The sequence below is a fragment of the Mrakia frigida genome (genome assembly GCF_051309035.1).
Source record: "Mrakia frigida strain ATCC 22029 unplaced genomic scaffold BDY24scaffold_31, whole genome shotgun sequence".
Classification (NCBI taxonomy): Eukaryota; Fungi; Basidiomycota; class Tremellomycetes; order Cystofilobasidiales; family Mrakiaceae; genus Mrakia; species Mrakia frigida.
The window spans coordinates 83457-95879 of NW_027481250.1; the positions used below are offsets into that span (position 1 = coordinate 83457).

At 55.5% G+C, this 12423-nt stretch overlaps 6 protein-coding genes across 6 annotated transcripts; 4 read left to right on the plus strand and 2 right to left on the minus strand.

Moving 5' to 3' along the window:
* Window positions 1–17: 17 nt before the first annotated feature.
* Window positions 18–2766, plus strand: BDY24DRAFT_170944 (uncharacterized protein). Its single transcript, XM_076636256.1, has 2 exons — window positions 18–100; window positions 187–2766. The coding sequence occupies exon 2, from the start codon at window positions 259–261 to the stop codon at window positions 2638–2640; it is 2382 nt and encodes a 793-aa protein (XP_076493808.1). The 5' UTR covers window positions 18–100; window positions 187–258; the 3' UTR covers window positions 2641–2766.
* BDY24DRAFT_170893 (uncharacterized protein) lies at window positions 2641–3705 on the plus strand. Its single transcript, XM_076636254.1, has one exon. It carries the CDS (start codon window positions 2772–2774, stop codon window positions 3459–3461), a length of 690 nt encoding a protein of 229 aa, XP_076493809.1. The 5' UTR covers window positions 2641–2771; the 3' UTR covers window positions 3462–3705.
* KEX2 (kexin KEX2) lies at window positions 3577–7698 on the minus strand (the record flags this gene model as incomplete). Its single annotated transcript, XM_076644045.1, has 8 exons — window positions 3577–4245; window positions 4330–5085; window positions 5183–5564; window positions 5711–5826; window positions 5914–6017; window positions 6109–6642; window positions 6809–6997; window positions 7141–7698. 8 exons carry the CDS (start codon window positions 7696–7698, stop codon window positions 4017–4019), a joined length of 2868 nt encoding a protein of 955 aa, XP_076493810.1. The 3' UTR covers window positions 3577–4016.
* A 176-nt stretch (window positions 7699–7874) lies between these two features.
* Window positions 7875–8736, plus strand: BDY24DRAFT_170905 (uncharacterized protein). Its single transcript, XM_076636255.1, has 2 exons — window positions 7875–8269; window positions 8381–8736. Exons 1-2 carry the CDS (start codon window positions 7936–7938, stop codon window positions 8599–8601), a joined length of 555 nt encoding a protein of 184 aa, XP_076493811.1. The 5' UTR covers window positions 7875–7935; the 3' UTR covers window positions 8602–8736.
* Window positions 8737–10433: 1697 nt separating this feature from the next.
* On the minus strand, window positions 10434–10729 carry BDY24DRAFT_398837 (uncharacterized protein). Its single transcript, XM_076641744.1, has one exon. It carries the CDS (start codon window positions 10674–10676, stop codon window positions 10449–10451), a length of 228 nt encoding a protein of 75 aa, XP_076493812.1. The 5' UTR covers window positions 10677–10729; the 3' UTR covers window positions 10434–10448.
* BDY24DRAFT_398838 (S-adenosylmethionine transporter) lies at window positions 10723–12403 on the plus strand. The gene is made up of 5 exons (XM_076641745.1): window positions 10723–10882; window positions 11030–11186; window positions 11306–11580; window positions 11715–11903; window positions 12045–12403. The coding sequence occupies exons 1-5, from the start codon at window positions 10808–10810 to the stop codon at window positions 12270–12272; spliced, it is 924 nt and encodes a 307-aa protein (XP_076493813.1). The 5' UTR covers window positions 10723–10807; the 3' UTR covers window positions 12273–12403.
* The last annotated feature ends 20 nt before the right edge of the window (window positions 12404–12423 follow it).

A 12423-nucleotide genomic window follows, 5' to 3' on the forward strand; every position in this document is an offset into this window, starting at 1 on the left:
CTCAAGTTGACCTCAACCGTCGACAATCTCCCCCACGGACTTTTACATAACACGAGGACGTGACCAGAGTATCCAGCAGTAGGATCTAGTACAGGAAAAGGTGAGTTTCCATACGAGAGGAGCTGAGAAGGGTGTCACGAGCTGACCTTTCCGACCTCCCTTCGTTTCCTTCCTTTGAGCTTTCAGCTCGTTCCTTCCTTTCCCTCCAGGTCGCCTACCTCCCCCCTCCTATCCTAGGTTCTCGACCTCGCCTTCAACATGGGAATCACCCGAGCTTGTCTCCTTCCTGGTCGTCGTCCAAGAGCGTCCTCTTCTTCGACAAGATCCTACTTCGTTGCGGCTCCTCGTCCGCTCGTCCTCCTCCTCCCGTCTTCCTCCTCGTCGTCCTCCTTCAACACCTCAACCTCCTCCTCCCCTTCAAAAAGATACCAATCTACATCTCCATCGAAACCTACCCCTTCGTCCTCCTCCTCCTCCTCCTCCAACCCGCTTCGTCCAGTCTGGTCCATCCTCCCGACAAAGCCAATGAAGGAGGACGTCCCTGAGCTCAAGTCTGCTTCCTGGCAGGACGCATACCTCGAGAAACCTTCGGCAACACCAACATCTTTCGCTTCAACACTTGAGTCGTTCAACCTCTCACCTTCCAAACCCAAATCATCTCCTCCTCCCCCTCAATCCGCATCCACTCCCTTCCATCGCCTGATACCAGCTTTCCTCTCCTCCTCCCCCGACACCCTCGCCGCTCCCAAGGATTCCTCATCGATATCTTCCGCCTACGCTCCCCCAGAAGACGGTCAAGAGGATTCTCACGCGTACTCCTCTTCCTCCGAACCCTACCACTACATCCCTACCGACCTCTTCAAGAACGATCCCTCCTACCGATCCCTCGACGCCCTCCTCCTCACTCCCACCGTCCACCCCGACCTCTACGCCTCCCAAGAGGCCCTAGATCGATCCGACAAGATCTGGGAAGTCTACGGAACCGTCACCAACCATCGTTCCCTCCCAGCTTCAGCATGGACGGCTCTCCTCTCCAACGTCGTCCCTCCCCAACGCGTCGCGAGCAGGATGACTGGGAAAGAGAACGAGTTCGGAAGCACAGCCCAGTACGGGTCGGCGGTGTTGACCAACTACCTGAGGAGAGGATACGAGACGAGGTTCCATCGGATCATGCAGGACAAGGCGAAGGCTGGGTTGGAACCGCTGAGGGAGGAGTTCAGGTTGATCATGGAGCATTTCGCTCCCAACGGATACGTCAAGGGAGTCGAGTCGGTCTTCGCTGCCATGGTCCTCAAGGGACTCGATCCGGAACCTAGGGACTACGAGCTGAGGCTCGAGGCGGTCGTTAACTGGCTCAGGAGGTACCAGTCGCTCGAGGCGGAATCCCTCATCGCCGAAGGAGTCCTTCACCCTTTCGAACTCGCCCTCTCATCGGTCCCAGACCTCGTCGGAACCATCATGGCCTCCCTCAACACGGCTTCCTTCACTCCTACCCTCTCTCGACAAACGGTCGACCTCGCCTGCGAACTCTTCGCTCAAACGGGAGACGCAAAGGCCTTCAACCTCCTCGTTCGATACGAGTACGGAGTCGATCTCGACGTGCCCGATGCAATCCCGGAGGAGTTCCTGGCTAGGATGCAGCAGGGAGAGGACGTCCGAAGAGGGTTGTCGAACGCTGGGTTGCAGTCGGCGTTGAAGCTCTGGGAGAAGGAGGGCAACTTCTACAAGATGCTGTCGATGTTCGAGGTGTTCGCCTTCCCTCTTCCGATGCCTGAAGGAACGCCGGAGGGACTGCATAGGAAGCCGAGCTGGAGAAGCACGTCGGTGTTCACGCTGAAAGGGAAGTCGTACGCTCCTCCTCTACCTCCAACGACAGCCGTCTCGATGATGAGTCTCGAGAAGGTCCCCGTCGTCGTCGCGTCGTCCTCCTCGTCGGATCCTCAACCCAACCTCGTCGGTTCGGAACCTACCACCTCCTCCTCCGACCCCACTACTTCCTCCTCTACCTCCTCTACCTCCTCGACTTCCTCTCCTCTTCCTCCCTCTTCCAAATCGACCTCCTACACCTTCCAACCCCGCGATCCCTCCCTCTCCTTCCTCGAAGCTAGTCAAGGCAACGTCGCCGCCGAAACCTACACCCAACTCCTCCAAGGCCCTTGCTCCTCCTCCGGTCCTCTAAACACAGGAGACATCTTCCTCTCCAAGCACATCCTCACTCGTGCTCTCGCCCACCACTACACCTCCCGTCAACACCGAGTCGGTCGATTCCTCCACATCCTCTCCCTGGCCCCCGACGACCGAGTAGGCAGGAACTCAGCTCGGTTGAAGTTGGACCCGACGGATACGGCGAAGGCGAGGATCGAGTGGTTCGTGATGTTCTCGAAGTGCTGCTCAAGGAACCCTGGGAGGGAGGCGTTCGAGGCGTTGAGGTGGGCGGAGAAGGAGTTGAACGCTTTGAGAGGAGCTTGGGAGTTGGATATCGAGGTGATGAAGAGGGTGATTGAGATTTGCGAGGAGGATGATGAAATCGAGGAGGAGGAGAGGAAGATGGGGTTGAATGGAAATGATCCGACGAGAAGTCGTGAGTTTCGCTCTCTCTCTTCTTTCTTTCGTCGACGCGTCTCGATTCTCCGGAGCTGACTTCGCCTCTCCTTATTTCAGCCCCACCCAACACCCTCTCCCTCTACTCCTCCTTCAAAGGACCCTCCCTCCACGCCCAACTCCACTCCATCTTCGATCAGCTTCGTCTCTACAACCAAATCGGCACTCGAATGCTCGGATTCCGTCTCTCCGCTCTCGCCTGGAAGGACACCCAACTCATGACCTCCCTCCTCAAGCAAGGCCGTCCTCACGTCTTCCAGTTCCCCGACGGTACCACCATCGGAGGTCGTCTACAGGAATACGCCATCGTCCTCGCCGAACGTCTCCCAGCGGAACTCGAACCCAGATCGTCTCGTCACGCCTTCGGAGGGAAGGAGATCATGTCCATCGGCGCAGGAGGAGCACGAGGAGAGGAGGACTTTGAAGCTCTGTTTGCGGAGGAGGTGAGGATGGACGAGAGGATGCGAGCTGGGCTGGATGGGAAGCTGAGTGCTGGAGGAGTAGGGAAGATGAGTTGGAACTGGGGGTTGCACAAGGGTGGGAGAGTGGAGGTGCTGGAAGGGGAGGATTTCGATCCGGTGAACCCCTCGCCGTTCAGGAGGCATCAGATGAAGAAGACGTCGAGGTTCGGTAGGTACCCTACGGTGGAAGGAGCGAACGACGAGTCGGCAGGGTGGGCTTCTTCGACGAGGACGTTGGAGGAGGAGAGGATGGTGCAGCCTGGGAGTGGGGTTGGGAAGGTGGAGGAGTTGCCGGAGGGGGTGAAGGAGGTGGTGGAGGAGTGGGAGAGGGAGAAGGGAGAGGTGGAGAGGAGATACGGAGGGGAGTTGGAGGAGGTGGCGAAGGGCGTCTGGGCTTGATTTCTTCTCGTTCGTTTAGCATTTGTTTCGTTCGTTTGTTCGGTCGTTCGTGTAGTAGAGAATCAGTGCATCAGGTTTTGGTTTCTTCTCGTTGAGTCGTTCTATTTGCATCAGCTTCGTTGGGTTCGTCTCGAGAGGTTGGCGAGGAAAAGGAAGAGGAGCGAGCGAACAGACCAACGACGCGTCTGTATCTCGCTCGGCTCCATGCGTTCACCCTGTCCTACCTTTTCTCTACCTTTCCGTGTATTCAGGAAGTGGTTTTGAGGGAGAAAAAAGACGGAAACCAGCTCGAACAGACTTCTTTCGAGGGTACTTGACGTTCAACTTTTCTTCGTCGGCTTTGCTCTCTTCTCCTTCCTCCCTCGTTTTCGCTCTTTCGCGGCTCGTAGAGACAACCGAGCAGTTGAAGAATCGTCCAATTCCAGTTCCGTTCCATGCCGGTGCGTCCATCCTTCTTGTCCCTCTCTCTCTTTCTCTCTCGACGCAGATCACTTTTTCTCCCTCTTCTTCAAAGAACGTCTCCAAACCCCCTCTATACACGCTACCAACGAACAACTACTTCCGAACCTCCTGCCACGACCCACTCTCCCCCGATCCTCCACTACTTCCCGAACTTCCTCCCTCCGCTGCAGCAACGACCTCCTCGGCCTCCTCCCTCTCTTTTGTACTCGTCGACGAAGAAGCGATAGGCTGTCCTTCTTCCTCCTCCTCGTCGAGATCGTCGTCGTGGTAGTCTCCTCCTGGGGTAGGTCGAGAGGGAGGCTCGTCGTCTTCGAGGAAGGAGCTGGGAGAGACGAAAAAAGGAAGTAGAGGTCAGCTTCGACACGTCTCGTTCGAGCTGGAAAAGGAAAGGGAACGAAGGACTCACTCATGGTACCCCAAAGCCTTCGCTTCCTCCCCGTCACTCTCTTCCTCATCTTCCTCGTCACTCCTGAATGCGTCGTACAGCTCCTTCGTCCCTCCACCAGCTCCACCACCAGCTCTTCTGCTCCTCTTCGAACCACTCCCTCCGAGCAAACCCATCGCCACGTCCTCCTCCCCAGGAACAGCACCGTATCCTCCCTCTCCTTCCTCGTTCCCGAAGCCTCGTCGTCGAGCTTGGTACCGTCGGTAGAAGAAGAAGCCGACTCCAGAAAGTCCAGCGAGAGCGACGAATCCAGCTGCTCCGAAGATCCACGTTCCAGAGGAGAGGGTGTCGATCCCGTCGAACTCTCCCTCGTCAGAAAGTCCAGTCGAGATGGGAGCACTCGAAGGAACGTCGGGAGTCACCTCAGCATCGTCGTCCGCGTCGTCGATGGGGAGTTTAGGATCTCCGAGGCCTGGAAGGTGGGATTCCCCTGGAGCCGAAACGTGATCGTCCGGGAGGTGGACGGTTGGTTTCGGGAAGGATTTGGTTGCTGTTCCAGGAAGGGGAAGGGTAGCAGAAGGTTCGGCGGTGGGTTCGTCGTCGTCGACTTCGTCTTCGATGGGAGATTCGGAACCGGGGAGGACGTAGAGTTTGGTTTTGGACGCGTCGATGGATTCTCCCCAGAGCATGAGAGACCAGGCCTTGAGGGTTCCGTTCTTCTCTGGGTGGATTCGATCGATGACTTTGAGCTTCCAGTCTCCGACGGGAGGTTCGTCCCTGGAGGAAGAAGGGAAAGGGAAGGATAGGAGGTCAGCGTTGTTTCGAAGCAAGAACGCGACGTCGAAGCAAAGAAAGATATCGAAAAGGGACTAACCAATGCTTCATACTCATAAACTTCCACCCAGGGAACCCCGTATCCGCCTCGTCCCCTCTCCTCGTCCTAGCCAACACGCTCTTGATCCCATTCGGACTGGTCAACTCGACCTCGACATCTCCTCTCCTCGCATGATCGATCCAAACCTGCACCGTCACATGCTCCAAACGTTCGAGGTTGGCGTCGACGAGAGCGGCTGCTGAGACGGTGTGGATGGATTCGACTCCTTCCTCCGAGATGAATTGACCTTGGGAGCCGTCGGTGGTGGAGGAAGGGGTTTCGAGTCGAACGAGGGAAGAATCGTACCAGGCTTGAGGTTTGACGAGCGTCCAGGTTTTGGCGGCTTCGACGAGGAGACCGGCGTTGGCTTTCCCGTAACCGTCTGAGGGAAGGGGACGGAAGGTGAGGAAGGAAGGGAAGGAAGAGGAGAGAGAGGGAGAGACGCGTCAGTTTCAAGAGCGGGAAGAACCACGTTCTCTGTTCCGTCGACGAGAAACGAGACAGAGAAATGGGAGAGGGTAGACTCACACTTATAGTTGAACTTTCGACCAGCAAACGTAGGCTCCCAATCCGGATCTCCTTCATTGAACGGTTCGACGGCGTTGACGATGAGGTGCTGAGCGTCTCGCCAGGTGAGCTCGGGCCTGAGAAGAGAGTAGAAAGGAGGAAAGGTGGTCAGCTTCTTGAGAAGGGTAAAAGAAAAGTCGAAGGCGGAAAGAAGCTCGACTCACCGAACTTGAAGAGCGAGAGCAAGAGCTCCAGACATTAACGGAGCAGCAGCTGAAGTTCCTCCGTGACCGTCGCTACACTTGTTGTCTCCTCGATCGGTGGTGTGCTAGAAGATCGTTCGAGAGGAAAGAGCGAGGTCAGCGAGGGAAAACGAAGGAAGGAGAAGAAGACGCGTCGAGACGAAAAAGAGAACTCACAATCGCATCCCCACTTCCGGAACTATAAGCCACCGCCAACAGAGCCGCACACATCTCCGAGTAGTACGGATGCAACCCCTTCCTATCCAACGCCCCAATCGTAATCGAATAGATCGAGTTGGTGTACCCATCGAAGTTGCACTGATCGTCGTTCCCTCCTCCGTTCCCCGCCGCGAACACGAACAGACTCCCCTTCCCACCCCTCCCCTTCTGAATCCCATTTACCATCGCCTTCAAGATCAACCCTTCCGGAGCGTCCATGTTCTTCCCATCGTCCGGAGGTCCCCAGGAGCACGAGTAGATGTCGTTGGTTTGGTAGCCGTAGTTGAGGGCGGCGGCTTCGTCTGCGTCCGAGATGGGAGCGGAGAGGATTCGGATTCCGGCGATGCGAGAGGAGTAGGCGAGTCCGACTCCGCAGACGTCGTTCGGGGAGGCGGAGATCTCACCGGCGCATCGGGTTCCGTGGGTGTCGTCGAAGAGTTTGGGAGTTGGGAGAGGGGTGTGTTCGTTGAAGTCGTAGGAGCCTTCGGGGTACTGAGGAGGGGAAAAGACAGTCGCGAAGGAAGATAGAGAGATAGTGATGAAGGTGAGAAGAAGGACGACACCAAAGTCAGCTCGAGAAGAGGAGAGACCCTCGTCGCGACGGGAGGGAGGGAAGGAGAGGTGCGAGCTCGATCCGAAGAGAAGGCTAAGGACTCACGAAGTTATCCTTGAGATCTTCATGGGTGTAATCGAGTCCGTCGTCGATGAGAGCTACATGAACTCCCTGACCTGACATTCCAGCGTCCCAGATGTGAGAGACGTTCATCGAGTTGTCGGGGATGAGAGTGTTGACGACGTGCCACTGTTTTGGTAGGAGAGGATCGTTGATTTCCAGAGGAGCGTCGTGCTATTAGACGAAGAAACGAACGAACAGAGAGCGAGTCAGCTCAGATGAGGAAGCGAGAAGCTGCCCTGGGAGGGAAGACAGCAAACGTCGAGAGAATTGAGAGCTCGACGAGATGGGAAGGGAAGGAGAAAGGTCGAGCTCACGAGATGGTTGATCTCTGTGAGATCCTCTACGTCCTGCCTGCCTGAAATCCTCCTCGAAACTATCCTCTGCTCAGGCTCCTCCCAACTCCTCTTTACTCTCATCTTGGGTACCATCTCCTCCAACCCACGAACAGCTCCTCTCAGCCCACCTCCAGCCTCGGTCCCTCCTCCTTGAGCTCGTTTTGACTTGTTCCCCTCCTGCCACCGTTCCCATACACCCTCGTCCCTCTTCCCTAACGAGTTGAGCTCCTTCCTAACGAGGTAGTGGTTGTCGAGTTCTCCTACTCTTTCTACGAGTTGAGTTCCCAACCGACGAGCTGCTTCTTTGGGAGAGAGCGAGCTCGAAGGATCCAGTTCGACAACGTAGTAGGTGTGGGTAGAGTACGAACGAGGAGAAGGATGGTGAGGGAGTCGAAGGGAGGAGAAGGAGTGAGTCGTAGGTCGGTTGATTTTGGTCTCGGTGCTGCTAATGGTGGTTTCCTGAGCGAAGGTAGGTTGAAGGAGGGAGGAGGAGGAGGAGGAAGCGAGGAGGAGGAGAAGCGAAGAGAGCACGACCATCGTTGGACGCTCGAATCCTGCTCGAGGTTGGAAAGAAGGTGGGGAAGGTCGAGAGGAGAAGGGTCCTCGATACGAAGAACAAGAAGTCGGAAAAGAAGACGAGGTCGTGGTTGAGGTTCACTCTCGTCGTTGACCTCAACAAGGTTCCCCTCCTTCTTGCCAGCTCGACGCTGCGAGCTTCTCCTTCTTCCCTCCCGACTTCCATCTCGATTTCCCCTTCTTTCTTTTGTCCCTCAAATGCCATCCCCTCCTCCCATCCTCCTCTCCCTCAATTACGACGTCCTTCGAGAAATCCTCCAAATCCTCCTGCTTGACACTCCTCGAGCGCTCAACCGAACCTCCATCCTTCGAACCTGCTCCACCCTTCACCTCCTCGGTCTCCCTCACCTCTACAGGATCGTCGATCTCACAGGATACCCAACGAGGGACACCGTTATGACGCACTGGAAGACTCTTTTTGGAGAAGGTGGCGTTCTGACGGTAGAGGGGAGGAACGGCGAAGTGGGTAGCTTCGTTTCAGAGCTCCGGCTGGGTCCAAGTCCTCCAGGAGGTGGCAAGGATTATGTTCTAGGTGAGCTCTTGGAACTCGAGCAAACCAAAAAAAAAAAATGGTAGCGATAGTAATATAAGCTGAACTCTCCTCTCGCTTACGTCTCTTCGACTCTTCTATCTGTTGTACAAGGCTTCAAAGTCCCTCGGCTCAACCTCCCCACCTGCTCCTCCCTCCTCCTACCTCTCTTTCAGTCTCGACCGCCTCTTCTTTCCTCCTTTCCCCCTCATCATCCTCCAACTCCCACTCGTAGTGCTACGCTTTCGCTACGACCCCACTTCCTCCTTCAGCATCCGCGGACCCTTCAAAGACGCATCGCCTTTGGAACTCGTCGGTCTCGCCACGAAACCTGAGCCTTGGAAACGACTGCAGAGGATCGTCTTTCAAGGAATGCTTTGGCATGTCAAAATGAAGTCCGGGAGCACCTTACACTCGAGGCTCTGTTGCGCGGACTGGGGGGTTGAGGTGCTCGTCGTTCAGCTCGACCTCCCTAACATTCCAGGGCTAGAGGAAGAGGTTGTCTATCTGTTTTTCAGAGTTCGCAGGAGAGACCAGGAGACATTCTTGAGAGGGACGGAGAGGATCGAGTTTAGGTTGTGTGCGAAGGCTGTGGAAGAGGGGTTCAGGAGGGAGGTCGAGAAGAGGCGCCAGGTCGGGTTGAGTGAGTTCGACAGGAGGGTCGCGTCGTTGATTGTGTTTGTGGACGAGGACGGGACGGAGAGGAGGTTGTTGGAAGAGGTGGAGGGTTAGTAGAGTCGATTGATGTTCGTTTCGCCTGTCTTTGAGGAGGAGGGAAAGAGAAATGGGAAAGTCGACGCGTCGAAGAGCGTTTCCCTTTCTTCCGACGCCTTCTCAGCGAGACGATGGAGAAGTGAGTTGCACGAAAACAAGCACAGGTAGATTTGAATACCTCTGAGAAACCGAACTGAAGAAGGATGTCGAGCTGACCGTAATCAAAGCAAAACGACCGAGGAAAAGAATCGAGACACGTCGTCGATTCCAATCCCAACCGACTCGACCAGCCTCTCTCCCTCCCTCTCCGTCCAGTTCGATCGAGCGCCACTTCGACTCTCCACACGATCACTCAACCTCCCAGCAAAAAAGAAGCTGCTCGAGCTTCACCGTCGTGAAACCAAGCAGTAACTCGTCGACGTCAGTCGGTGATCCCCTGCCACGACCTTTTCCCTTCTATCTCGTCAGATGTATTAGAAATGGGGACTTGGGAGGATCCGCTACTGAGCCTTAAGCTCAAGCTCGCCGTTAATCCATTCAACAAAGCTGGTGTGTTGGACCGTTGTGCTGTTCTGGCTGCTTGAAAGGGAAGGAAAGGTTGAACCTCAAGTGTCGTTGGGAGAAGTCTAGGGAGTGCGTTTTGCTCTCGCTTCGAAGGTTCGATATGCAATAATACTTGAGGTGTCGTATTTGAAAAGAAGGATGCTGGAACGAAGGAACAAGAGGAAGAAGAGACGAACGTGAAAAGACGCGTCGGTTGAACTTCTCTCAAGTCGTTCTCCCTCCCTCTCTCTTTCAGAAAAGTTCCGAGGAGGTCTTCATCGCCTACAGCAAAAACTAAGCCACATTCCATCCCACTACAACAACTTCCTCTTCCTCCCATCCCCATCAACGAAAACAATCATCGAAGCGATCCTACTCTCGAACGCGTCCAACCCTCCCGCGACTTTCTTCCCCACTTCCTCCCTAAACTCCTTCTCGAACTCCTCAGCGAACGGACTACCAACTCTGATCACAATCCTCTCCGTTTCCTTCAGGAAGGTCTGCCTTGCAGCACTAGGCTCTGGGTCCATGAGCAATTCGACCACCGGTCTGTCGCCGCCGACCACTGGAGATGGTTCGAGGACCAACACCTTGAAGGACCAGTCCGAGAGATGAAGACGACAATTCACATGGTGTGAGTTCGCTAGTTCCCCGACGAAGTCAAACCAAACTGCTCCTTCGAAGACGATCGTCGCGAGGTCGGTCCAAGGATGAGGAGGAGGGAAAGAGAGCGACCTGACGGCGGCGGAGGGCAGATGGGCATGAGTTTCGTCAAGGACGACGAGCGTGCGAACGGGGAGTTGAAGGAGGATCTGTTGGGCCTGGATGTAGATGGATTCGACATGTGGGACGATTCGGATCGAGAGAAGGAGTGAAGCGACCACGTCCAAAAAGAGCTTTATCTCTGAGGGATTCGAACACCTCTCTAACCGGCTAGACTATCCCAGAAGGAGACAAAGAGGACGGAGGGCCTCAGATCGTAGGGTCCAGCGCGAAGTCGCGTGCAGTGATGACCTAGTAGTAACCGCTGCAAGGAGAGACGAGCAGTTGGTGACGAGTGTCGAAGAGGAGGTGACCGAGGGTTTATCGAAGGATGTCGTCGTTGAGGGAGAGGAGGGATCGAGGGGTGGCCATGGTCAAGAGAAGAGCTCATCGATAGGGAGAGGGAAGGGAAGGAGGAGATGGAAGTCAGAGGGAACCTTTCGACCTCGTTTGCTCCCTCCTCCCCTTCAACTGCATCCCTCCTTCACGACCCTTTTCCCCTTCCCTTTTTTCCTCGCTCGCATGACTTCCTTGGACTCCCCTCTACCCCCTCCAGTAGCGTCCTCGTCTCGGCCGACCTTCCCTCAAGCTCTCCTCGTTCGTTCAACTCTCCTCCCTCCCCTTCCTCCTCCTCGACTCACTTCTTGCGAGCTCAACATCGGCCGATCGATCCTGATCTTGACCTTCCTCCTTCCCACTCTCCCGTAATCTCGCTCTTGGCTTCCTTTGGACTCTGTGTTGTAGGCAGGAGCTCTTTCTGGACTTTCCGTAGATCTTCTCTTCTTCCCCATCGACACGTTCAAAACTCGACTTCAATCCAAGGAAGGATTCATCAAGAGCGGAGGATTCAAGGGAGTCTACAAGGGGATCGGATCAGTCTTTGTAGGAGGAGCTCCAGGAGGTAAGCAGCATATCTCTCGTTTCCAAAGTTTTTTCTCATCCGGAAAAGCTTCGATCTGCCATCTCCTTTCTTCGAAGCTCGCGTGAGCTGACCTTTCTCCTTCCCTCCCTCTCGTTCAGCCGCCGCCTTCTTCACCACCTACGAGACCCTCAAGAACCACACTCTCCCCGTCCTCTTCCCTTCCCTCTCAGCTCCTCTCGTCCACATGCTCGCAGCAAGCTCAGGAGAGCTCGTCGCCTGCCTCATTCGGGTCCCAACCGAGGTCATCAAAACTCGAGCTCAGACGAGCGTGTACGGACTTAAAGGGAGCAGTTTGGAAGCTGCCAAGATGGTTTGGAGGACGGAGGGTCTGAGAGGGTTCAGTAGAGGGTTTGGAATGACTGTTGCTCGAGAGGTGAGTCTCTTTCCCGTCTCGTTTTTGCGAAGAAGGAACTGGGTCGAGCTCGAGGGAGGAGCGAATGAAAGCTCACCTTCACTCTTCTCATTCGCCCTTTTCTTGCTTTTTTTTTCGCTGTTGGAACCATCTAGATTCCCTTCACCTCCATCCAATTCCCCTTCTACGAGTACCTAAAAGCAACTCTCGCAACAGAACCTTTCCTGGATCGGAAACCGCTTCCTCACGAGGCCGCTCTCTGTGGATCCGTCGCCGGAGGTGTCGCCGCTGCTCTCACCACGCCGCTGGACGTTGTGAAGACGAGAGTCATGCTGGAGGTTAAGGTGAGCTCTGTTCCATCACTTCTCCTTGCCTCTCTTTCGCTCCTCGCTTCGTCGAAGGCAACGAGAGTCGCGTCTCCCTCTCCCTCCGTTTCACGCGTCTCGGAACCTGACCTTTCTTCTCCTTTCGTTCGCTTTCCTCAGAACCCCAAGCTCGTCCCCTCCCTCGCTTCCTCCACCAGCTCTACACCGCCTCTTCAATCTCAATCCTTCCTCTCCATCCCTTCCCGTCTAGCTCGTATAGCTCAAACCGAGGGTGCGGGCGCGCTCTTCTCTGGAGTTGTTCCGAGGACGCTTTGGATCTCGGCTGGAGGAGCTGTGTTCTTGGGAGTTTACGAGGCCTCGGCTGGGATGCTGAAGGATATTGTGTGAGGGGTTGGGGGATCCGAGAGGGAGCTCGACGGGGAAGTGGGAGCTGGGAGCCGGGAGGGAAGGAGGAAGACGGAAAGGAAGACGATGTTAGCCTGGCTAGACTTAATAGAGATATGTGTTTATCTTCGCCTTTCGAGACCGCAACAGGGAA